The 27,635-nt window shown below is 38.9% G+C and overlaps 1 protein-coding gene across 1 annotated transcript in view; it reads right to left on the reverse strand.

The window, feature by feature from the left end:
- Window positions 1–4,545: 4,545 nt before the first annotated feature.
- LOC128215050 (serine/threonine-protein phosphatase 6 regulatory ankyrin repeat subunit B-like) overlaps window positions 4,546–27,635 on the reverse strand; it is a 56,006-nt gene continuing 32,916 nt past the window's right edge. Inside the window, exons 8-29 of the mRNA XM_052921780.1 lie at window positions 26,546–26,746; window positions 24,973–25,071; window positions 24,595–24,696; window positions 24,279–24,380; window positions 23,905–24,003; window positions 23,184–23,312; window positions 18,899–19,027; window positions 18,189–18,305; window positions 17,507–17,605; window positions 14,169–14,372; window positions 13,845–13,943; window positions 11,972–12,073; window positions 10,618–10,722; window positions 10,109–10,210; window positions 9,813–9,911; window positions 9,494–9,634; window positions 9,123–9,230; window positions 8,676–8,873; window positions 8,059–8,265; window positions 6,353–7,721; window positions 5,995–6,129; window positions 4,546–5,169 (exon numbers count right to left, since the gene is read on the reverse strand). Of these exons, the coding sequence (XP_052777740.1) occupies window positions 4,991–5,169; window positions 5,995–6,129; window positions 6,353–7,721; window positions 8,059–8,265; window positions 8,676–8,873; window positions 9,123–9,230; window positions 9,494–9,634; window positions 9,813–9,911; window positions 10,109–10,210; window positions 10,618–10,722; window positions 11,972–12,073; window positions 13,845–13,943; window positions 14,169–14,372; window positions 17,507–17,605; window positions 18,189–18,305; window positions 18,899–19,027; window positions 23,184–23,312; window positions 23,905–24,003; window positions 24,279–24,380; window positions 24,595–24,696; window positions 24,973–25,071; window positions 26,546–26,746 (4,125 nt within the window). The 3' untranslated portion in view covers window positions 4,546–4,990. The remainder of the gene's footprint in view (window positions 5,170–5,994; window positions 6,130–6,352; window positions 7,722–8,058; window positions 8,266–8,675; window positions 8,874–9,122; window positions 9,231–9,493; window positions 9,635–9,812; window positions 9,912–10,108; window positions 10,211–10,617; window positions 10,723–11,971; window positions 12,074–13,844; window positions 13,944–14,168; window positions 14,373–17,506; window positions 17,606–18,188; window positions 18,306–18,898; window positions 19,028–23,183; window positions 23,313–23,904; window positions 24,004–24,278; window positions 24,381–24,594; window positions 24,697–24,972; window positions 25,072–26,545; window positions 26,747–27,635) is intronic.

A 27,635-nucleotide genomic window follows, 5' to 3' on the forward strand; every position in this document is an offset into this window, starting at 1 on the left:
AGATTATTTAACATAATTTTCAAAAATGTAGGTCATACAAATGCATAATGCAAGTTAATTGCCTAACAGTTCAACAATTGCTATTCTATTTCGTTTTATTACGTATGAATGTTTCAAAACAGTATCTTATTTTAATAATTAGATACTATTCTTGTTAGTTAGATTGTGTATATTCCTATTCTTGTTAAAATTTCTTCTGTAGATTAGGTAGTAAAGGGGTAGGAGTGTGTAATTGCTATTCAGGGGTTCTTCTATTTATTCCCATGTTCCATGTACATTCGGCTGAACAAGGTGGAGATGATCACCTCCGTACGAAATTAGCATTATACGACAGCCCAATTAACCTAAATTCTGCTAATCTGAAAGTCGATGTATTGATATATATCAATGTTTTAATAGAATAAAACTGTATAAAATACAGACACGTTCAAACGAAGCTAATAATACTAATCAACATCTATCATCGAGGTGAGCCATTTCCATTTGTTCAGCTTTTCTTTTAAAACGTTGCCCATACTTCGCATCCATAACTTTACAGCACCAATGCGCATTATGTTTATGGGTAGAACCGAATGAATGTAACATGTTTTGTTTTTTAATATCCTGTCAGGATTTGAAGTTGTAATATAAATCATAATGCAAGCAAACGTGAACGTTTGCCATATTGTTTGCATGTTATTATTTATTATATTTGATTATGTAAAAATATAGATTACTCTTCATAAAGCTCACCTTTTAACTTTCAATGAAAGTACGTGATATTAGCTCTGGTGTTTGATAGATACCATTAGAACATTTCAATGGTTGCGTTTGTAATTGTGTTTTCATATTTCTTAAATCATTGTCAATTAATATACTAGTACTATGTATGTATATGATCAGTTCAAAGTGCGGATGCTTTGTTATCTCTTTTTTCATACATAAACACTCATCAATTAAATCAGAGTGATACATGGTCCCTGCGTGTTTTAAAAAAGAACGTCCGGATAAAACACGGTGATACATGGTCCCTGCGTGTTTTAATTGGAACGTCCGGATAAAACACGGTGATACATGGTCCCTGCGTGTTTTAATTGGAACGTCCGGATAAAACACGGTGATACATGGTCCCTGCGTGTTTTAAAAAAGAACGTCCGGATAAAACACGGTGATACATGGTCCCTGCGTGTTTTAAAAAGGAACGTCCGGATAAAACACGGTCATACATGGAACCTGCTTGTTTTAATTGGAACGTCCGGATAAAACACAGTGATACATGGTCGCTGCGTGTTTTAGTTGGACGGTCCGGTTAAAACACGGTGATACATGGTCGCTGCGTGTTTTAATTGGAACGTCCGGATAAAACACAGTGATACATGGTCGCTGCGTGTTTTAATTGGAACGTCCGGATAAAACACGGTGATACATGGTCGCGGCGTGTTTTAAAAAAGAACGTCCGGATAAAACACAGTGATACATGGTCGCTGCGTGTTTTAAAAAGGAACTTCCGGATAAGACACAGTGATACATGGTCGCTGCGTGTTTTAAAAAGGAACTTCCGGATAAAACACAGTGATACATGGTCGCTGCGTGTTTTAAAAAGGAACGTCCTGATAAAACACAGTGATACATGGTCACTGCGTGTTTTAAAAAGGAACGTCCTGATAAAACACAGTGATACATGGTCGCTGTGTGTTTTAAAAAGGAACGTCGGGGTAAAACACAGTGATACATGGTCGCTGCGTGTTTTAAAAAGGAACGTCCGAATAAAACACAGTGATACATGGTGGCTGCGTGTTTTAAAAAGGAACGTCGGGATTAAACACAGCGATTCATGTTCGCAAAGAAAGTCTGCTGGATGTCTATATTGTAATATTCATGTACAAGTCTATCTTCGGTAAAATATTAATCGAAGTGCAGTATTATTTTTATGACTTTACCAGCTAAATCATTCTCAAGCTAAACGTAATATTAGCAGATCAGGCTGGAATATGCATGCTAATTTATTCTTCGTTTTCTATCAATGTTGCTCTTATAATTACAAAACAATCAATCAATGGAATTTTGTGTGCATATAAAACTGACTGAAAATTTACGTTATATTTATAACACAAAAGTTGGCTCTTGTTTTAAAATGTACTTTCTGAGCTACATTCGCAATCTCCTGTTTTGAATAACATGTGAGAACATGTATGAAACCTAGCTCACACTGGTAGTATAATATTTGTATGTACGTTTGTATAGTTCTAGAATATTTATCAGCTAAAGAAAGATTGTATCGACTATTTTGAGAACTTGTATGCAACTCACAATGTGTTAAACTGTATGCAAACCTTTTAATAATGACTAGAAGCAGGTACCATTATTTTCTGTACAGTGCCGCTTTAAGAGACATGCTTAACACATGTGTTTCTATCAAAATGTTTTTTATTTGAAAGTTTGACAAAAACAAAATCTTCACTTCAAAAATACTTTACAATTTACGGAGTTGTGATTTTAACCGTTGTATGTATAAGGCTTATTAATATCTGTGAGTAATTGCAATATTCTAAAATGGTCTAATAAGAAATTGGCTTACTATTAGTTCTATTGATACACGGTGTATGGGTCTGATACACGGTGTATGGGTCTGATACACGGTGTATGGGTCTGATACACGGTGTATGGGTACGTTTTATTTGTTAAAACACCTCCCTCATGATTTTAATGGTTTATGGAGTTTCACAGCACTTGTACGGTTGTCATGTAATTGTTTTCTCCGCGTGCTTTTGTCATTATCAACTATTTCTTATATATAACGTCTTTTTCTTATGTTTACAGTTTTGAATCAGAGAGTTTATAAATATACATATATACGGTGGAATTAAAGTTGAAATAATAAATCATGTCACATATGAACTGTTCGTTCATTTATTATTGTCTTACGACATCTTAAACTGTCAAAGCATCAGCTGGATTAACAGCATTGCAAACTCCAACGCAGTGTTCTCCCCTGACGTTCCTCAAAGATGGATGAATGTATCTAGGGTACAATGAACTAAATATAATTTCCTAATCAGTTCATTTTAAACATGGCCATGTTCAATTGTATTTCAGAGGAATATTAAGAACCGCGTATACAAAACCGTATATTTAAAAAGTCTAATTGTTGTCCATCACTTTAAACAAATAAAAAGAACCACAAAATTCTAGAAATGAAAAAGATGCAACATAAAATTTGCCAATGCAAATGATGGCACTGAGCAGTTTGGACGAAAAGTTCATTTCAAGGTCAGTGCGACAAATGAGAGTTTCATGCTAGCAAAAACATACGCGGGAAACATGTTTAAATTTTCAATGAACATAGGTCAATGGATACATTTAAGATTGTAAGTCAATACTTAACAATAACAAATTTCATTCAACTTTCCTTAATTTATGTTGTAAACGAACCGTTTTGAAGCTCTTGATTTGTTAAACAATCAATATATATATAACATGTTTATATGTAAAATAATATTAGTCAGACAGCTATAACGATAATCTACACACTTATTTGCTGCCTTTTCATTTGGACTGGTTCTGGTCAGACGCAGTGGTTATTTTCCTGTGTAGAGGGAAGTCAATGCACTTTGAAATCGCTACATATACACGCGCATACCTGTCCGAAAGTTTAAAGTTAGAAACACAGGGCACAAGTCTGTGGCTTACTGCAATGCGAGGATTACTGAAACAGCAGATTCATTCCATGCGTTTACGCACATAAAGCCATAGTGCAGCCATAATAGGGCAAGGGAAACCGTTAAAAACTCAAAGAAGACGATAACGCGAGTAGATTTCAACCTTACGTGTATGGATTTTTTCCATGTATCTCCTAAATTTGTCGTGGAGACATTGACTGCAAAATGAGTAGATTGGTAACCGTTCGGGTGTTGGCCACTGGTGGGGGAATACATGTTTTATTTAATCTTAAACGTGTTTCTGACAACATGGCCCTCTCTTGGTTTAATATGTCTTTTATCAATTCATGTCACCCTGCTTAGTTCAATCATTTAATCGCGGAATTTTTAAAATTTTGTTTACTTTCATCAGGATTTTGATAAATAATATATATTCATCTTTTATCTATGTACCTTGCATTTCAATTCGTCTTGTATTTTCATATAATGTAGCAATTAAAATCACAAGCATATCTGCACAACGAGAGTACAGATATACACATGTTTTTAATGCATTGAATGAAGTTATATAAACAATCCATCCGGATCACATACGGGTACCTCCAATTTGATAACAAATACCTATACATGTATATATACGCGCTTTATCGGTACGTGTTTAATGGCAGCAAGTCAGAACCTAGGCGGAGTAGAACCATAAAACATAGTTCTGTTCTTTTAAGCTTGGAGTTTTGTTTTAACATTAAAATAACATAATACTTTATATTTATAATACTTAATAGTTTTAACCGTTATTTACATTTACAATCATGCCACGTCTTAAATAGTACTATAACAAGAGCTGTGTAAAAGTTTGACATAGAAGATGCGTGCACTTTAAAACTCTACTTTACAATAATACGTCGCTTTTTATTTATTGTTAATTATACCAACAAACAGTGAACATGTATTTTTCGACAAAGTATAGAAGTAGCAGCATTTAACATGGGATGTGGACCGATACTTTTGATGATACAACATCTTTTTAGATCCAATTTTACACAAACGTGATATTTCAAAACGCCGAAGAAACAGTTTTATCAAGAACAGTTGAACCAACGTCATTATCAAGAACGGTTGAACCAACGTCATTATCAAGAACGGTTGAACCAACGTCACTCCACGTTTTACCATTATACTTTACAAAAGAAATGAACATTTTAAAATGATCTCCTGTAAACATTTCAAATTCAGAATAACAAATTTCATAAATAATAAACATCACATGCATGGTGATCGTTTCATTTGTATACACCACTTGTTTACTACTAACAACTTTGTAAATAGTTCAATGTTTATAGTCATGGTGGATGTCAGTCTTTGTCTCCGTTGTCGAAGTGTGCCTTGCCGTTGCCAGGGACAACGCCGTTCCTGTCATCCTCCTCTTCCGACATTTCGTCTCCGCCGCCCTGCATCTTGTAGTAGCGGCGGACAACGCCCCGCCAATCTATGGCGTCCTCCAACCGCTGAGGGCCGTGGTGCCCGTGGCGACCTGCACGTTGGCGACAAGAAAGGAATTGATAAATGGCTTAATCAAGATCTGTGGCACAATCATTTGCTGACTACACAATCCAAAAAATATAATAAAAAGTTCAATGCTCTGAAGTTTAGAAGATACAAACCAAACTAGTATAACACTTTGTCTCATGTTGGAAGGTTCTGGTATTGTCTGCTAACAAATTGTTTTGATTACTAAGTGCGTTTTTGTTGGTTAAACACTAGTTTTGGTCTAACATCGGTTTCACGAACTGTATATTGATATAACAATTTTAAATGAAAATAAAAGCAGTTTTATCGTTTGTTTTACAAAAACCGAAACTGTTTTTTGAAACTATCGAAACCGCCTCCGGTTCTTCCCATCTGAAAACTTTGGAAAAAACACATGGCGGCCAGTGATCCAACACGTATATTGAGACCCCATTTAGTTAAAACAGGCAAACGACCATCTGAGGTGTCATTGTTTTGAAGAAATTCAGAAGTAATGGCTACATGCAGAAGCTCCATCATGTTGTTGAAACTGTACACACGTCCTAGCATGTGTTACGTCAAGCAAAACTTTTATAACAGTTTTTTTTTCAAACCGCCAAAATTCTTGAAACCAAATTTGAAACTACTTTGGTACATGTATCAACAAAATCGCTCTTGATATCACACAACGACGACCTTATAGGCATTACCAATAGGTAACGTATTTGGTGTTAGACAAGGGCGCTTTCACTGAGTGACACAAATACCAGTTTCGACTCAATACATTTAGTAGAATATTTATATATGATCGCAATCGAGATAAATACACTAGGGTACCCAAAATCCTTACCGCTCCTCCTGCGGATGTTTTTGAGCCAGACATGCGAGGAGTTTGCGAGGAAGTCCATGGACTTGGTGTCGGACATCGCGTCAAGGTCGTCCTCCTCCTGGATGTACGCCTGTACCTGCGCGCTGCATATCTTACCTGCGTGGGAGATACAATTTGTAAATTAGGTTTGTGTAAATGTTGGGGTAGGTAAAATTCAATTATAATGAAACGAAATTGTTTATTTAAGTGTCACCTGATGGACACCAGAAGTGAATAGTCCAATCGTGGCTACGCCACCTATACAACTCTTGGTGCTCACTGACGAAATATATTGTCATCTTAAACTGCAACAAACATTTAAGCTCTATATGGATCGTACCTCTGTGTTTGAATACCGCTCGAGTATACGTGAACAGCTTCGTGAAGAGGTTGAGTGGGGCGGGCGTGGCCGAGGTCTTGTTCATATTGCGGATCAGCTTGGCCCGCCCGAACTTCCACTCCGTGTCCGACTGCTGCTGGATTCGCTGATATGTGTCAGACATCATGGCAATGAGCAGGTTGATCAGGACGATCAGGGTCACCATCATATAGATCCCGAAAACTATCTTCACAATCGTCACCACCCATATTGGGCTCCTGTACAAGGTCGGTAGGCTGTCCGGGTCGACTAGTCCAAATAGGGAGAACAGGAGTAGTTCAAACACGTCCAGTGGTGTGATGTAAGGGTTGGACACACCTGCACCTTCCCCGTCACCGAGGACTGGATCCGGTTCCGGCGGGGCGTAGACTGGTTGGTAGACTGATGTGAGATGAAGTGTGAATCCAAACATGAATATCAACAACACGACTAGAAATCTCGTTAAGTCTTTCAGAAGGTCTCTGATAATGATTGCCCAAGGCCCGAACAAGTGGTGAAATGTCAAGAAGTCGAGCATTTGTACAAAACACAGAAACAACGCCACAGCGAAGAACTGATTGCGAATAAACAACATAACAAGTCTGTCATCACCTTGAAACGCGAATCCTAGGAAATGACACGCGATAGCTATTGCACAGATTGCCAATATGATAACTTTGAGGTACCCGAGGCCCGCCCTGTCGCCTGGGTTGGTGAGTTCGGACACAAGTAGGCCGGACAGCCAGGCGAGGAGCAGCCACTCGTACCAATGCGGTATGAGGGAACCGGACTCCCAGATTGGCACGAGCGGGTACACTATCGTCATGGAGAAGAGAATCATTAGGTAGAGGTGTGACACCAGGTACGACATGAACTTGATGATAGGCACTTTGTTAAACCTCTGTTTCATTGGCATGGAGAAGATTAGCCAGAACACGGGAACTATCAGACACACGCAGAACAGGGCCATGAATTTCCACGCCGCCCACTTTAAGTTTCCCATCCATATATCAGACAGGTATTTCTGCACAGCCGGATGTGACACCACTTGTTTCTGTTCATACTCGATCAAAACATCCAGGAACTGCGCACCGTTACAGTCCACCGCCTTCAGGATGACGGAAGGACTGTTCATACTGGCGGCAGTGGACAGCAGGTCCACCGCCATGTTTTCGCAATAGTCTCCCGCCATCGCTAGATCCTTTGACCGCTCCTTCTCTTTGATCGATAGCACCCGGAAGTTGTTGGACAGTTTGGCAGCTGTGTCTATAGGTACTTTGGAGCGGACTATGAACTCCTCGATACATTTATTGTCGTTCTGCTTGCCACAAGACATAAGGTCGTACACAAACTGAAAACAAAAGGTGTTTTAAATTAAGCAGTGATTGGCATAAATAATACATTTTATGAATGAAATATATACTTCGATTGGCCCATTTACTAAGACAGTTCATAAATCTTTGGCCGTTTTCTATGAACCCCTTCACTAGAGTTTGATATCCAATCATTTGAGCGGAATGCTTACGAATAAAATGTTTCTTTCAATTAGAAATCATTTGTTCACTTCATTATGCACGTTATGCATAAATGGACGAATCGCGTATTAACATTGTATATAAAACTATATAATATCATCGTAACATTCTAACGGCACGCTATACATTGCAATGAGAACCTCATGTGTTCACCTTTTTATCATCCATCAGTTTCTGCGAGTTGTGGTTCTTCTGCATGAGATAGCTGAGCACGTGAAAGTGGTTGAATTGAGCGGCAAAGCAGATGGGGATCTTGCCGTCCTTGGTCTCGTACTTGGTGGAGGCTCCGCTCTCTACGAGGTACTTAACCACGTTCAGGTAGCCCGCCTTTGCAGCGAAGTGGAGGCTTGTCCAACCGTTCTGGGATGAAAGAGTGATTAGAAACAATTGAATAAAATGTATTCTTAATATTGTCTGACTTTCCACTTTAAAGAGATGTTTGATTTGATTATTACTTACAAAAAAAACGTAATGTATTATAAAAAAGCATGCATGCAAATATAGGTACTGTCAATAATCCGCCTTATTATCGTATACATCAAACAATGAGTAGACTAACCATACTGTACATAATGATATTCAGCCAGACATGTCGTCGTTAAGTTGTTTCAACAACGATACAAGCAATGACTGCTTTGCTAACACACTGCACTACCATAGATATTCATAACAGTTGAACTAGGCCAGATGGGAAAGAACTGGACAAGGTTGCACGTCAATTACGAAGATATCCCTAACAACAAATCACATATTAGTACTCCGGCTGTTACCTTATCCACTGCATTGATGTCGGCGCCCTGTCCGACCAGCAGTGTAACCATGTCAATATGACCGCTGGCGGCCGCCAACATGATGCCCGTTCGGCCGCGCTTGTCCTTGAGATGCATGAGGTTCGTGGACTTACTCTGCAGCAGGCTAACCACATGCACGTGCCCGCTCTGTGCCGCTAGGTGGAGCGAGGAAGAGCCCTGGGGTGTGGATGAAGAGTGGTTTTCGTGAAAATCGGCAAACTTATTTATTTTGAAGATTATCATTATCTTTCACGAAAATAAAACATTAAAATTAAACGATAGTGTTATGTTTTATCACAAAATGTGTTTTATGTTGTAAGCAATATGTCGCTCTTCTAAAAGTATTTCAAAACAAAAATGTAATCGAAATCAAGCAATCATTTACTGTCCCCATTACTACGATGGTAACCATTTACTCGCTCATACCTGTTGATGTGTGACGGCCTCCGCCTGGACTCCGGGGCAGTTAAGAAGCAGACGCACGAGGCCCTCGTGTCCGAACTTTGACGCCAGGTGCAGCGGTGCGAGACCATGCTGCAATGTACACGTCGTAAAATTCTGTAATCTATGTCAATTTTTTCAAGAAACGTCATGCTCAAATATGCTTTTGGTGAATTTACACAATAATACCAGACAAAAACACAAACAAGGACTAATACAACTTGTTCAAAACAAGTGAACTTGAACATCAGAGATTAAAAATACTATAATTGCCAATGCTTCATCGCGATTTTAGGCATATTGAGTTGTAAGTAAATTATCTGTCCCATGTATTTCACCAATCACAACAAAGTCACCTCGGCGCTTAGATCCTTAATGCCAGTGTTGCCGGAACCAGGGGGCTCGGAACGGATTGTGGCTGGCACGGTAATCAGCATCTCCCGGATGAAATCCATCTGACCGTAACTCGCCGCCACGTGCATCGCAGTCAGACCGGTCTGGAAACAATTATCATGGTGTTCATACCTCGTTCAAATGTAACAGTTTGAGTTTCATATACATTGCTACCATTCAAAATAACGTATAAAACATTCACCTGCGATATATCAGCATACATTGTATATATGTATATTTACATCATCCATAAAATGACTCTGTATATAAACTACTATTAACCTTTCTGCTGGTTGTTCGGAACGAGAGCTTCCCAGCTAGGGCCTCCATGATCTGTATGTGACCTTCCTTGGCAGCTAGATGAAGGGCTGTGTTACCGTCCTAGAAGTAAACACAATTAAACATCCATTGCGCAGACGGTTAAAACATTTGATGGAAAATTATACTGATATCATATCAGTGTTCGTTAATTACCATTAAAAATGTATCAGAAGAAAATATCTTTACTAAGTTAAAAGTTTTCATTAAGATGTTTAGTGAATACGGCCGAATAGAAACTGACGAGATGTTTTTCCTACCCCGTTTTCGTCCCTTGGGTTTGCGCCTGCGTCTATAAGTGCCTCCACCACCTCCCGGTAGCCACCCTCCGCCGCCAGGTGCAGTGCTGAGGACTCGTGTGTCTTTGGGTTAATATAAGAACGCATTTTATTGCTGAATATATTGTTAAGCCAAGATGGCTGTGAAATATAGCATTATTCTACTGTATCGTATGTCTGAATTATATAAGAGTGTGTACAAAAGTATGTGTTTACCAGGCGTGCACATGTAATTGTCGCAGTTTAATTTGAGAGTTGTTTTTTTAAATAGTTTTGCCCCTTACCTTGCATCTTATTCCCACAGTTTAATTTGTTTATTTGAAGAAAACATACTTACGAAGGTAAAATCCATATATTGAATGATAAATTCATTGACTACTGGTGACTGGTAAAAAAGCAATCAGGCAATAAAACGTATGAATTCCGTCCAAACAACATACGAAATTTAAGCATTGAAGGTGAGGGTTGGACGTCAAAATAACAATGAATACCTTGTTCCTAGCTGTTGTGACTACCGACTTGTTGAATTTCATAAGCTCCTTTAACACCCCTGCACTGCCCTTAGCAGCCGCTATGTGGGCGATTGTCATGCCGTCCTGTCAACACAATGTATAAATCAAAGCACCGACAGTGATTGAATGACTTGCTCGTGTACTTTCGCGTACTTTGTTTAGTTTGTATTTTCTGGAATATTTTTGCAATAGTATATCATGTTTTATATCTTCTGTATTATTCTGTTAAATAATATTGACTTACACGTGAGAATATCCACGGTTGGTGTTTAAATTACCCAAAATATCTGCTTAAAATATTTCTCAATTAAATATATAAATAAAAAGGTTGATTCTAGAACGAATCTAAACAGACTGGTGCTACGTTATAAGACAGCTGTACTACTGACAGTTAACATTTAACACTTGAACAACAGTCATGTCATTAAAGTCACTTTGATATGTAAGATTACAGAAGAGAAAAGCAGTGTGATTAATAATAAAAACCAAAGCAAATTTCGAAAACTATAATTTCATGCGAATCAACCTTGGTATTTAAAAAAAATATTCGCCATTATATGTATCTATTCAGAACCAATTTTCGAATCTTTCTTATGTTTTATGGTGCGAATTAAATGCAACAATCAAAGTGACTTAACTACGATATGTCTACTTCAACAATATCAATGCAAAGATAAGTTATGTTTTGAAAAGAAGTGTTCATGCAATGTCTGGAATCATTGAGTTTATGACGAATCTAAGGGTTTTCACAATTGTGCATGCTCTAGGGAGTTTCTGTTGTTACCTCGTCCTATCATTAAACAAATAAAAGTAAACCCATTAGTAAACAGTGTTCATAAAGTCCATGTATCGATAAAAAATGTTTATAGTTTCTTTAATGTATATGATAATGTTTTTTCTAGTTAAACTGACATTTATAACTACAGTGAAAACTCGCTAGGTCGAAGTCGATATAACCAAAATACAAAACATACCTAACTTAACCCCAAAATATTCGAAAAAGTACGACATAACCGGAACATCGAGATAACAGAGTTCGTCATAACGAGGTTTGACTGTACCAAGCGCAAACATCACGAAAAGGTTATATATTTATAACACTATGTGCAGTTTTGTTTCTCAGTTCAAATATACTTACCTGTAGTGTATCAACGAACATTACATTTAAACAGGAAATAGATAAATGAAAAACAAATTAGGAAACAATCGGAGATGCCAAATATTAATGAATTATTTTGAAGAATAACGTGTTTTTGTCAAAATGTATTGAAATAGCACTATAAGTGAAACAGCACACATGTTTAAAGAAAATGTCAAAACGCTTTTCACTGACCGTATTTGCCATGGTAACGAGTTCTGGTCTATGTTTGAGGAAGAGTTTTACAACGTCCGAATGGTCGTTCTCAGCCGCGAGGTGAAGTGGTGTTTGCACGTGCTAGAAGCAAAACAATAAACTGAATTCAATAAAAAAGCTACACAAATCACAATTTTAACTAAATAAATAGTTTAAACTTACAATGTCTTCAATGTGTCGTATTAAAGTACAAGAATGTGACAATATGTTCGCAGTATATAAAATACAAAGTACGCAGTATTTACAATACAGGTATGTGTCAGTATATATATACAGTATTTAAAATACAGGAATGTGTCAGTATGTACGCAGTATCTAAAATACAAGTAAGAGTCAGTATGCACGCAGTATGTGTATGCAGCATTTGAAATACAGGTATGTGTCAGTATGTATGCAGTATCTAAAATACAAGTAAGTATTAGTATACACGCAGTATTTAAAATACAGGTATGTGTCAGTCTGTATGCAGCATTTAAAATACAGAAATTTGTCAGTATGTATGCAATATCTAAAATACAGGTTTGTGTTACTATGTATGCAATATTTAAAATACAAGTAAATGTCAGTATGTATGCAATATCTGAAATACAGGTATGTGTCAGTATGTATGCAATATTTAAAATACAGGTATGTGTCAGTATGTATGCAATATCTAAAATACAGGTATGTGTCAGTATGTATACAATATCTAAAATACAGGTATGTGTCAGTATGTATGCAATATCTAAAATACAAGTATGTGTCAGTATGTATGCAATATCTAAAATACAGTAATGTGTCAGTTTGTATGCAATATTTAAAATACAGGAATGTGTCAGTATGCACGCAATATTTAAAATACAGGTATGTGTCTGTATGCAGGCAATATTTAAAATACAGGAAATGTGTCAGTATGTACGCAGTATTTAAATACGGGTATGTGTCAGTGTGTATGAAATATTTAAAATACAGGTATGTGTCAGTATGTATGCAATATTTAAAATACAGGTATGTGTCAGTATGTATGCAATATCTAAAATGCAGGTATGTGTCAGTATGTATGCAATATCTAAAATACAGGAATGTGTCAGTATGTATGCAATATCTAAAATACAGGAATGTGTCAGTTTGTATGAAATATCTAAAATACAGGTATGTGTCAGTATGTATGCAATATTTAAAATACAGGTATGTGTCAGTATATATACAGTATTGAAAATACAGGTATGTGTCAGTATATATGCAATATCTTAAATACAGGAATGTGTCAGTATGTATGCAATATTTAAAATACAGGTATGTGTCAGTATATATGCAATATCTAAAATACAGGAATGTGTCAGTATGTATGCAATATTTAAAATACAGGTATGTGTCAGTATGTATGCAATATCTAAAATACAGGTATGTGTCAGTATGTATGCAATATCTTAAATACAGGAATGTGTCAGTATGTATGCAATATTTAAAATACAGGTATGTGTCAGTATATATGCAATATCTAAAATACAGGTATGTGTCTGTATAAATACAGGTATGTGACAGCTTGTATGCAGTATTTGAAATTCGAGTATGTGTCAGTATGTATGCAGTATTTTAAATACATGTATGTGTCAGTATGTACGCAGTATTTAAGTACGGGTATGTGTCAGTATGTACGCAGTATTTAAGTACGGGTATGTGTCAGTATGTACGCAATATTTAAAATACAGGTGTGTGTCATAGTATAAGTACAAGTACAAATATGTGTCATTATGTACGCAGTATTTATATATTATATCGTACGTGTATTAAACATAAATTTACTTTGCCACTTTGACGTTTTCGCAACATAAATGTTCGTACATTGATAACAAAATTAAGTATGGAATACCTCGTCGACAGCATTTGCATCAGCATTCAGCTTGAGTAAAGTAGCACAAACATCCAGCTTTCCGTACTGTGCGGCCATGTGCAGAGGAGTCTTCTTTGCCTGAATATGAATTAAGTCTATTACTAATCGAATACATGCTACAAACATGGAAGTCATTTTAAAGAGGGGCAGTCTGAGTTAAATAATTGGTGCAACTCTTTCATCTGCCTGTTTTCTAGTTAAGATTTTAAACACGTTATCGGCAATTGATTACAAAAATGATTCTCAGCTGTTAAAGACAAAATAAATATGATTTAATTCGATTGACTGAACAATATTGCCTACCAGTGAGAGAGCGTCAATGCTGGCCTTATGGGTCTCTATTAGGAGCCGGACAAGCGTGTTATATCCGTTCTGCGCGGCCAGATGGAGCGGGGTGATGCCGGACTTGGACTTGGCGTTTACGTATGCCTTCCGCCACAGCAGGATGTCCGCAACTTTGTCGTGGCCATTCTCCGCCGCCAGATGCAGGGCTGCCTTCCCGTGAGCCTGAGAGCAGTAAGGTGACTCTTATACTCTCGTAAGAAATGTACATATACTCTGGGTTTCGAGTTTATTTTGTCACTGATAATTTATAGAGTTAATTACTGATGGCTGAATATGGCTCTTTCACTTAATGACAGTCTTTTTGAAGGCTTCACATTACATTAATTAAAGAGAAGACATAATTATTCCAACAGCACCTTAACATACAAACTAATTTAATAGCAGTCGCAGTATGACAAAGACTGTTGTTCTCACCAATGGTTAGTGCTACAATGTCATCGTACCGGTATACTGATTGTTTTTATTCCTGATCTCAACTAATACTGACCCTACCTGATCAAACACTTCGACCAAAACCTCTCCTACCTCATCAAACACAACTACCCAAACCTCTCCTACCTCATAAAACACGTGTACCCAAACCTCTCCTACCTCATATAACAAGTGTACCAGTAACTCTCCTACCTTATCAAAATCGTCTACCCCAACCTCTCCTACCTGATCAAACACTTCGACCAAAACCTCTCCTACCTCATCAAACACGACTACCCAAACATTTCCTACCTTATATATCACGTGTACCCAAACCTCTCCTACCTCATATAACACGTGTACCCAAACCTCTCCTACCTGATCAAACACGACTACCCAAACCTATCCTACCTCATATAACACGTCTACCCAAACCTCTCCTACCTCATCAAACACGACTACCCAAACCTCTCCTACCTCATATAACACGTGTACCCAAACCTCTCCTACCTCATATAACACGTGTACCCAAACCTCTCCTACCTCATCAAACACGACTACCCAAAACTCTCCTACCTCATATAACACGTGTACACAAACCTCTCCTACCTCATAAAACACGTCTACCCGTAACTCTCCTACCTTATCAAAAACTCTACCCCAACCTCTCCTACCTCATCAAACATGTCTACTTTAACATCTCTACCTCATCCAACACGTCTACCCACCCTCTCCTAGCTCATCCAACACGTCTACCCAACCTCTCCTAGCTCATCAAACACGTCTACCCAAAACTATCCTACCTCATCAAACACGTCTACCCATACCTCTCCTTTCTCATAAAACACGTTTACCCAAACCTATCTTACCTCATCAAACACGCCTACCAAAACCTCTCCTACCTCATCAAACACGTCTACCCAAACCTATCCTACCTCATCAAACACGCCTACCACAACCTCTCCTACCTCATCAAACCGTCTACCCAAACCTATCCTACCTCATCAAACACGCCTACCAAAACCTCTCCTACCTCATCAAACACGCCTACCCAAACCTATCCTACCTCATCAAACACGCCTACCACAACCTCTCCTTCCTCATCAAACACGTCTACATACACCTATCCTACCTCATCGAACACGTCTACCACAACCTCTCCTACCTCATCAAACACGACTACTCAAACATCTCCTACCTCATCAAACACGCCTACCACAACCTCTCCTACCTCATCAAACACGTTTACTCAAACATCTCCTACCTCATTTAACACGTCTATCCAAAAATCTACTAACTCATCAGAAACGTCTTCCCACGTCTCAAACCTCATTAAACACGTCTACCAAAACACCTCAATACCTCATCAAACACGTCTTCTCAAACATCTCCCTAACTCATCAAACAAGTCTACTCAAACACCTCCCTACCTCATCAAACACGTATACTCAAACATTTCCTTACCTCATCAAACACGTCCACTCGAACATCTCCCTACCACATCAAACACGTCCACCCAAACATCTCCCTACCTCATTTAACACGTTTTCTTAAACATCTCCTACCTCATTAAACACGTCTACTCAAACATCTCCCTACCTCATCAAACACGTCCACCAATACATCTCCCTACATCATTTAACACGTCTTCTTAAACATCTCCCTACCTCATTAAACACGTCCACTTAACCATCTCCTACCTCATCAAACACATCTACTCAAACATTTCCCTACCTCATCAAACACGTCTAAACAAACATCTCCCTACCTTCTCAAACACGTCCACTCAAACATCTCCCTACCTCTTCAAACACGTCCACCAATACATCTCCCTACCTCATTTAACACGTCTTCTTAAACATCTCCCTACCTCATTAAACACGTCTACTCAGACATCTCCCTACCTCATCAAACACGTCTACTCAAACATCTCCCTGACTCATCAAACACGTCTACTCAAACATCTCCCTAACTCATCAAACACCTCTACCTAAATATCTCCCTACCTCATCAAACACGTCTACTCAAACATCTCCCTAACTCATCAAACACCTCTACCCAAATATCTCCCTTCATCATCAAACATGTCTATCCAAACATTTCCCTACCTCATTAAACACGTCTACTTAACCATCTCCTACCTCATCAAACACATCTACTCAAACATCTCTCTACCTCATCAAACACGTCGACCCAAACAACTCCCTAACTCATCAAACACGTCCACCCAAACATCTCCCTACCTCATTAAACACGTCTTCTCAAACATCTCCCCACCTCATTAAACACGTCTACTCAAACATCTCCCTACCTCATTAAACACGTCTACTCAAACATCTCCCCACCTCATTAAACACGTCTACTCAAACATCTCCCTACCTCATCAAACACGTCTACTCAAACATCTCCCTACCTCATCAAACACGTCTTCTCAAACATCTCCCCACCTCATTAAACACGTCTACTCAAACATCTCCCTTCCTCATCAAACACGTCTACTCAAACATCTCCCCACCTCATTAAACACGTCTACTCAAACATCTCCCTACCTCATCAAACACGTCTACTCAAACATCTCCCTTCCTCATCAAACACGTCTACTCAAACATCTCCCTAACTCATCAAACACGTGCACTCAAACATCTCCCTACCTCATCAAAAACCTCTACCCAAATATCTTCCTACCTCATCAAACACCTCTACCCAAACATTTCCGACCTCATTTAACACGTCTACTTAACTATCTACCACCTCATCAAACACGTCGACCCTAACATCTCCCTATATCATTAAACACCTCTACTCAAACATCTCCAAACCTCATTAAACACCTCTACCCAAACATCTCTTACCTCATCAAAACCTCTACTCAAATATCTCCCTACCTCATCAAACACGTCTACCCTGGCGTGATAGTTGAGAAGAATCTTGACCACCTCTAGGTGCCCCTGCTCACTCGCCACCAGCAGCGGTGACCAACCGTTCTGTTATAATGCAAATATCATTTGTTATATTAATGTATTTCTTATTTAAGTATGTGTAGTATTACAGCATTAATAATCTTGATCCCCTTCTAGCAGACACCGTTCACCTTGCTCACTAGCGACCAGCTGCGCAAATTAACCTTTCTGTTCCAATGCAAAAGTCATATATATCTAGATGAATAACTATTGTGACATTAAAAACCTGGAAATTTACGACATCGTCAATGAATAAAAAGGTTTTTCACGGAGGGAAATCACGGAGGGAAATGGAAGGGTGAATCAAGGGTATAATGTCTGTACTTGGCCGTGTTTAATTTCCGGATAAATAAGTGCAGACATGAAAAAGTGAATTCCGTCATGGAAAGGAATTTATTTGAAATACATGCATATTAGCTATCCAATATTACTCACGGTTAAACACGCCATAGCTATTTAATAACGTGTACGTTTATGTGTAATGGTGATGTGAAGGAAGTATAAATAAGAAAAAACAAACTATTGTGATGTCTATGAACAATTAAAACAAGGTAAATTGTACAACAATCCCCAACAGCAGTTCAAAGAGGGGCGGGTTTAGTCTGACCTTGGCCTGTCTGTTTACGGCGTTCTGTATGCTCTTTGGTCCAATGTGCTTAACCATCTCCAGCATGACGTCATCATTACCGGAACGCGCCGCGTAGTGAAGCGGCGTCTCGTACGTCTGTAAACGACATTGGTTAGCAATTTAATGTTGCAGGTTGAAAGGAAATTATGAATTCGAACTGTTTATATTTTAATATTTACACCTCAACTTCCATTCCTTAAATAAACTGCCTTTCGGCAATTGCGTTCATCAATCGATGAACGCAACATCTTCGGATATGTTCGGATCGCTATTCATTGCATAACAATATACATGAAAAATACTGTTATTGTTTTTATTGTGTTAGCAGGGCCCGTAAAATATAAATCAACAATTTAGAAAGTATTATTTTTTTAATTTTTAAATGAATAGTTGCCTTAAGTGTTTGAATTTTAAGTTTAAAAGTGATTTCAAGCGGCTGATACTTTCCCGCGTTATTGTGACTATTGTGACTTCGGACTCCAATCACTTTGACCAGCCCAATTGCGTTCATACCCCGATAATGACATCAAGCCCGCAATTCATTCCTTACGTACGATTTTCTCAATAGTGTGAACGCACTATCTTCGTGGGAATGTAAGGGATGCTTTTCTATTCGAACAGTAGTCAATGATGACCTACTTTGGTGTTCTATAAGTCAAAATATCAACTCAATAGTCAGTTAAACTTACCATTTTAGTGTGGGTGTTGGTGTCCCCATTATATTCCAGCAGGAGTTTCATAATATCCGTGTCCTCAAACTCGTCGTGTGCCACGAGCTTGGACAGACCCGCCGCGTAGTGTACAGCTGTCTCCCCTTCCTGTGCCAGGCAATTTAACAATACGTATTCAGATAAAGGCATGTATATCTATAGCAATACTTTAGTACAGATTGGCAGTGTTAAAATGAATATGTGAAACGTGTATCATACTAATACGCTCATAGCCGCAAACGAAGTTCACAGTATAATCATGCATTTCTGTGTTTATAAAATGTCCGTTCAATATTCGGGCAACGCTTGCTCATTTCTGCCATAGTCCCCCTTTATGGCTCATCGCATGCGTCCTTCAATGTTTATGGCGAGATGTGCCCTTCAAAGCCTATGGCGATATGAACCCTTCGAAGCCTATAGCAATATGCACATACCAACGCCTATGGCGATATGCACACACAAATGCCTATGGCGATATGCACACATCAATGCCTATGGCGATATGCACACACCAATGCGTATGGCGATATGCACACACCAATGCGAATGGCGGCATGCACACACCAATGCCTATGGCGATATGCACACATCAATGGCTATGGCGATATGCACACACCAATGTCTATGGCGATATGCACACACCAATGTCTATGGCAATATGTACACACCAATGCATATGGCGATATGCACACACCAATGTCTATGGCGATTTGCACACACCAATGCCTATGGCGATAAGAACACACCAATGTCTATGGCAATATGTACACACCAATGTCTATTGCAATATGTACACACCAATGTCTATGGCGATATGTACACACCAATGTCTATGGCGATATGTACACACCAATGTCTATGGCAATATGTACACATCAATGTCTATGGCGATTTGTACATTCCAATGTCTATGGCGATATGAACACACCAATGTCTATGGCAATATGTACACACCAATGTCTATGGCGATATCCACACACCAATGTCTATGGCAATATGTAGACACCAATGCCTATGGCGATATGCACACACCAATGCCTATGGCGATATGCACACATCAATGCCTATGGCGATATGCACACACCAATGCCTATGGCGGTATGCACACACCAATGCCTATGGCGATATGCACACACCAATGGCTATGGCGATATGCACACCACACCAATGCCTATGGCGATATGCACACACCAATGCCTATGTCGATATGCACACACCAATGGCTATGGCGATATGCACACCACACCAATGCCTATGGCGATATGCACACACCAATGTCTATGGCGATATGCACACACCAATTGCTATGGCGATATGCACACACCAATGCCTATGGCGATATGCACACACCAATGGCTATGGCGATATGCACACACCAATGCCTATGGCGATATGCACACACCAATGCCTATGACGGTATGCACACACCAATGCCTATGACGATATGCACACACCAATGCCTATGGCGGTATGCACACACCAATGCCTATGGCGATATGCACACACCAATGCCTATGGCGATATGTACACACCAATGCCTATGGCGATATGCTAACACCAATGCCTATGGCGATATGCAGACACCAATGCCTATGGCGATATGCACACACCAATGCCTATGGCGATATGTACACACCAATGCCTATGGCGATATGCACACACCAATGCCTATGACGGTATGCACACACCAATGCCTATGGCGATATGCACACACCAATGCCTATGGCGATATGCACACACCAATGCCTATGGCGATATGTAATAACCAATGCCTATGGCGATATGTTCAAATCAATGCCTATGGTGATATGTACACAACAATGCCTATGCCGATATGCACACACCAATGTCTATGGCGGTATGCACACACCAATGCATATGGCGATATGCACACACCAATGCCTATAGCGGTATGTGCACACCAATGCCTATGGCGATATGTACACAACAATGCCTATGCCGATATGCACACACCATTGCCTATAGCGATATGTACACAACACTGCCTATGGCGATATGTAAACCTGAATGCCTATGGCGATATGTATACACCAATGCCTATGGCGGAATGCACAAAGCAATGCCTATGGCAATATGCACATACCAATGCCTATGGCGATATGCACACACCAATGCATATGGCAGTATGCACACACCAATGCCTATGGCGGTATGCACACACCAATGTCTATGGCGATATGCACACATCAATGCCTATGGCGGTATGCTCACACCAATGTCTATGGCGATATGCGCACATCAATGCCTATGGCGGTATGCTCACACCAATGTCTATGACGATATGCTCACATCAATGCCTATGGCGATATGCTCACACCAATGTCTATGGCGGTATGCACACATCAATGCCTATGGCGATATGCTCACACCAATGCCTATGGCGATATGTACACATCAATGCCTATGGCGGTATGCACACACCAATGTCTATGGCGTTATGCACACATCAATGCCTATGGCGATATGCTCACACCAATGTCTATGGCGATATGCACACATCAATGCCTATGGCGGTATGCACACATCAATGCCTATGGCGATATGCACACATCAATGCCTATGGCGATATTCACACACAAATGCCTATGGCGATATGCACACATCAATGCCTATGGCGATATTCACACATCAATGCCTATGGCGGTATGTACACACCAATGCCTATGGCGATATGCACACATCAATGTCTATGGCGGTATGTACACACCAATGCCTATGTCGGTATGTACATACCAATGCCTATATCGATATGTACACTCCAATGTCTATGGCGTTATGCACACACCAATGCCTATGTCGGTATGTACACACCAATGCCTATGGCGATATGCACACACCAATGCCTATGGCGATATGCACACACCAATGTTTATGGCGGTATGCACACATCAATGCCTATGGCGATATGCACACACCAATGCCTATGGCGATATGCACACACAAATGTCTATGGCGATATGCACACACCAATGTCTATGGCGGTATGCACACATCAATGCCTATGGCGGTATGCACACACCAATGCCTATGGCGATATGTACACACCAATGCCTATGGCGGTATGTACACACCAATGCCTATGGCGATATGCACACACCAATGTTTGCGCACACCAATGTCTATGTCGATATGCACACAACAACGCTATGGCAATATGCACACACCTATGGCTATGGCATGCATCCTTCAGTGTATATGGTGAAATGCACCATTCAATGCCTATGACGATATGCACACATCAATGCCTATGGCGATATGCACGCATCAATGCCTATGGCGATACGCATACATTAATGCCTATGATGATATGCAAACATCAATGCCTATGGCGATACGCACACATCAATGTCTATGGCGACACGCACACATCAATGCCTATGGGCGATATGCACACATCAATGTCTATGGCGATACGCACACATCAATGCCTATGGCGATATGTACACATCAATGTCTATGGCGATACGCACACATCAATGTCAATGGTGATACGCACACATCAATGCCTATGGCGATATACACACATAAAGGCATATGGCGATATGCACACATAAAGGCATATGGCGATATGCACACCTAAGGCATATGGTGATATGAACACATCAACACCTATGGCGATATGCACACTCTTATGCCTATGGCGATGTTTACCATTCAAAGCCTATGGCAATATGCACACATCAAGGTCTATGGCGATACGCACACTTCAATGCATATGGCGATATGTACCCTTCAAAGCATATGGCGATATGCATATATCAAGACCTATGACAATATGCACACTTCAATGCCTATGGCGATATGTACCCATAAAGACCTATAACTATATGGCCTATGGCTATATGCACCACTCAATTGATATGTACCATTCAAGGCCTAAGGCGATATTCATCATTCAATGCATATGGCGATATATACCAACTAATATCTATCGCGATATGTACCCTTCAATGCCTATAGTGAAAAGCACCATTTTAGGCCTACTGCGATATGCACACTTTAAGGCCTATTGCGATATGTACCAACAAGGCCTATGACTATATGCACTATTCAAGGCCTTTGACCATATGTACCCTCTAAGGCGATATGCACCCTTGAAGACCTATGGCATGCGACTTTTCAGTCCTATATGTTTAAACTGTGTGATTTAAACACAATGTACTCGTTGATATTACAATGTAAATGAGGGTCATTATCAACGTTTAAGAACAAGCAGTTCCTTATCACATTTTCTTGCACTTACATAATTGGGTTGGTTGACCAGCATGTAGGCGTCTATCTTAGACTTGTTCGTCCTGACGTACTGGAGTACTGCCCTGGCAACCTCAAGATGGCAGTGTCGTACAGCCACGTGCAACGGCGTTTCGCCAGCCTGAACAATAAATGGATCATTTGGACAGACTCATTTATGCTATTGATTATTTCATAATAACTAAGTATTGATTACAACCAGTTTGAAAATGATATATTGAGATATGAAAGTAATGTAGTAATGAATATTTGATTTCCATCCGCAATATGAGCGTTGTTTAATAAAACAGCCATTTTACTTTGACCACATTCGTTAGATATCGCACATTGATTTACCTTTAGGCTGCACTCTCACAGATTTACCGTTTTGACAACTTTTTTATTTTTTGTTCTTGAATGAGCAATTTTTTGCGTAACTATCTGCAAACCAGTGATATAAGTAACATCAATTTTGAACTTAAATATGACATTCTGCGATCTGATTTTTTTTGTCAGCAGTCTTATATCACTGGTTTGCAGATATTTACGCAAACAAATGCTCATTTCAAGACAAAAAAAAATAAAAAAATGTAAATCTGTGATAGTGCAGCTTTAATTGTTATATAAACTAAGATGACATACATACCTGATTGGCATTAAAAGTTCTTGTCGAAAAACTTCCGTAATACCTTCTTAGAAAAAAACACTCATGTTATTTTATATATAAAACCTGCCTTGGAGAAAGCGGTCGGGTCGGCGCCGTCCTCCATGAGAGCGGTTATCATATGGAGCTGGCCACTGCGAGCCGATATATGGAGGGCCGTCTCACCGTTCTGGAAAGAAGACGGATTGTTCGAAAACTATTACGGTGCATAACTGTATTGAGTTCAACTAAACTGTTATTTAATTATAACTGCCATTACATGTTTCTGTGAAAACGTTTACCTAGAATGATTTTGTTTTCAAGCTACTATGAGCATTATGTCCCCATACCTTGCCTATATATCGCTATATAGAATGCGTTCGGTTTCGTAGAAAAAGCCTTCATATTAAAATGGTATTTATTTTCTCTATTCGAAAACATTAACCATAATGTAAAACCCCGCACCTCTTGAGTAGCGTTTACGTCGGCGCCACTCTTCAGTAACATCTCGGCACATTTCTCCCCTTCCTTGGTCCTAGCAGCAATGTGTAAGCACGTCTCCTGTGACTGTAAATAGTTATGACACACCTACAGCCGCTGCATTTTGGGCTTTTTCATCGTCCAACTAAACGCAATGTCTGAGCACAGCAGTTGCCGCGAAACTTACGATCTGTTTTTCAGAAGAGCCTCGAACTTTAAGAAAACGTGTTACAAATTATTACACTTTTAAATATATTACATGTTGTTTAATTTTCATTTTCAAAAGTGGACTGGCTTGTACCTTGCCTCCCTTGGCCTCGACTTGAGCTCCGTAGCCAAGCAACAGCTGGACACACTGGGGTTTGCAAAACTCTACCGCAAGGTGAAGTGCCGTGTATCGGTCCTGGAAGGAGAAAAGCAGATGAATTGTCCAAGGATACTTTTTACATGTTGCACATCTTTGTTATAATCTGATGTACAATTAAATGGTTGTGTTTTTCTTAGCAACAGCTGGAGATATACAAAGACTGTATGCATATAAGTAACCAGAAGACATATTGACATTTTTTTATTTGGAGTATAATGACATTTTATCTTTACAAATGAAATCCTGCATTGAAGGATACGAAACGAATAAGCTACTAAACTGCTCTCAATAAAGATACAGATGTTCACAAACCTTGGTCCTGGAGTCCACTGGTGTTCCCTTTATAAGCAGCGCCTTGACCACGGAAGTGTGGCCCTTCATGGCAGCCGCGTGGAGGCATAGAGCGCCCGACTGGGAATATACAAAACCACAACACGGCTTCAGATTCACCTCCATCACGAGATAATTAAAATGTTTTGTGTGTTTTTATACAAACTAAAATATGTAATCCAGAAACAGTATCCGTAAATTTTTCGGTACGTTATGATACCATTACTTTACATGTCACGCTTTTATATGTATTTATTTCCGAAGATTTTGTTTATAACAGTCATGTCAACGGCGCTTTGTTTGAAAATTATTATAAAAGAATATCATTATAGCCCAGCTATCCATACATATTAACAACGTTCTCTGAAAACGTTCCAGCATAATGAAGTTATATGATGATGGCGGATTGTTATGTCATGTAATTGGTATTATAGAACAATTCGTTTTGATTCAAAATATGGATTTCACGGATTAGTTCTATTTTGTTTAACAAATAATAAATTAAAGATTCAGAACTTATTCATTTCCCCAACAGCAAAACGTTGTTTTTAACCAGCATTTATTCAAACGAGCTATTATCGGCTCTGTTCAGCGCACAGAGACCTTTGTTTTGTTGTATGCAATATTCATCATGGTTCGTATTGTGTCCGATATTGAAATGAGATATTTTGTAGACGAAAATCTATATTGAATTGGCGCAAGAACATTAAATTTTAGCTCTCGACAAAGATCAACTTTAAGTATTCTAATGAATTTCCTCATCGTGCTGTTGGAATACATCATACACCGCATGGAGCTCCGGACATCACACGTTGGCAAACTTTTAAGGTCTGGCCTACGATAAAAAATCGAACATGATATTGTATTTTAACAGTCCACGTACATAAATGACAAATAACAAAAAAGTACATCTTAGTAACACCCTTTTTAATAGTCCATGTTTGTTGTTACATCGTTCATTTGTTTGTATTTATGTTTTTGCAAACGTCCAACAATCATATACTAGTATTTGATCAGTTGTTGACATATGGTGAGTGTCGTTTAAGTTTAAAACATGGACGTTAAATTTGTATTTGAGGACACCATTTTCAGTTTCATCCAAGCATTACACAAAAATACTTATTTCTTTATATTAATAATAATAACAAAAATCTAAAAAAATAATAATAATAATAAAATAAATAATAATAATACATTTTTTTTAACCATTTCAATGTTTGGAGTTGCTCACAGAAGATCTGTTACTGACGGTCATACGAACGTAAACTTAAGCGGAACGAACTTTAAAAAGTAGTCACACTGTGTCAAATACCGTTGCCATGGCAAAACTATTGCATGTTATCAACAGATAAGGCAGACAAAATGCAATGTGAAAACACAACATACTAATGTATAAATGAAATATACCCCACATGTAGACATCTTTATTTCTTGTTTTTGTTTTTCACTTCTTGATTTCTGTAATTTGCCTCCCATTAAAAGCTCGATGACAGAAAATACTTTGATTATGAATTGGCTGGAAAAGTTACAGTTCTTCCAGAAATAATTTTCTTACCTTGTTTGGCATATAAAGCGGTACGCCCTTCTTGAGGAAGGCGAGGGCGGTGTCTGGATGGCCGAACGTTGAGGCGATATGCATCAGTGTGTTGCCGTCCTTGGTGCGGGCTGCCAGGGAGGACTTGTACTTGTCCAGTAGCATGTCGACGATGTGGGTATGGCCACGCTCCGCCGCCAAGTGTACCGGACTCCGTTCAAGCTGTTGTACAAGATGAAAAGTGATGATTGTGTAAATAAATTTAATATTACACTACAAACTAAAAAAGCTTGCTTATGATACTGTTATTTTACATAATGCCCAGTTTTATATGGTGGTAGTCTTTGGCTCCTGGGTTCGGAAGTCCCCAGTTTCTGCAAAATACTTATTAATTTCTCAATAACGTAATCACCTAATTTGACCCGTTTACAGCCTAGCATGGTTCAACGTTTTAAATGTTTTACTCTGTTAGAATATTTGTTCCCATAAATTATATTGATGTAGATTTTTGGTAAAGTAGTTGAAAAACAATTGTAAAGTACAGGAGTGTATTTTTATATGTATATGAAAGACCTAAAACTTAGTTGATTTCATTACCCTACAATATACCGTTTTATAGTTTCATAGTTTTTAGTTCACTTGAGCACAAAGTGCTCAGCGTGAGCTATTGTGTTAGGGTGATTGTCCGTCGTCCGTCGTCAACATTTTCCTTCAAACAACTTCTCCTCCTAAACCACTAGAACAATTTCAACCCAAACTTCACATGAATGTTTTTTGATTGGCCCTCTACCAGATTCATTCAATAATAGTTGTTTCATGCAGAACTAAAAAAGCGCTCTGAAACTCTTCTTCCCAGAAACCGCTGGCCTGATTTCAACTAAATAGCACATCAATGCTCCTTAGGTAACCCTGTGTCAAATTCCTTCACCCATGTTGATTCGTAAAAAGACATGGCCAGCAATAGACGGGGCTACGTTTTAATATATGTCTACATGAAAGTCTTTGAAAATCATCGCCTCAGAATTTGATGGCCTGATTTTAAAATAACTTCACAGAAAGGTTTTTTCTGTGACCCTTTATCAATTCCTTCAGCCCATGTTGATTCGTAAAA

This window comes from Mya arenaria, chromosome 13, assembly GCF_026914265.1.
Source record: "Mya arenaria isolate MELC-2E11 chromosome 13, ASM2691426v1".
NCBI classification, from domain to species: Eukaryota; Metazoa; Mollusca; class Bivalvia; order Myida; family Myidae; genus Mya; species Mya arenaria.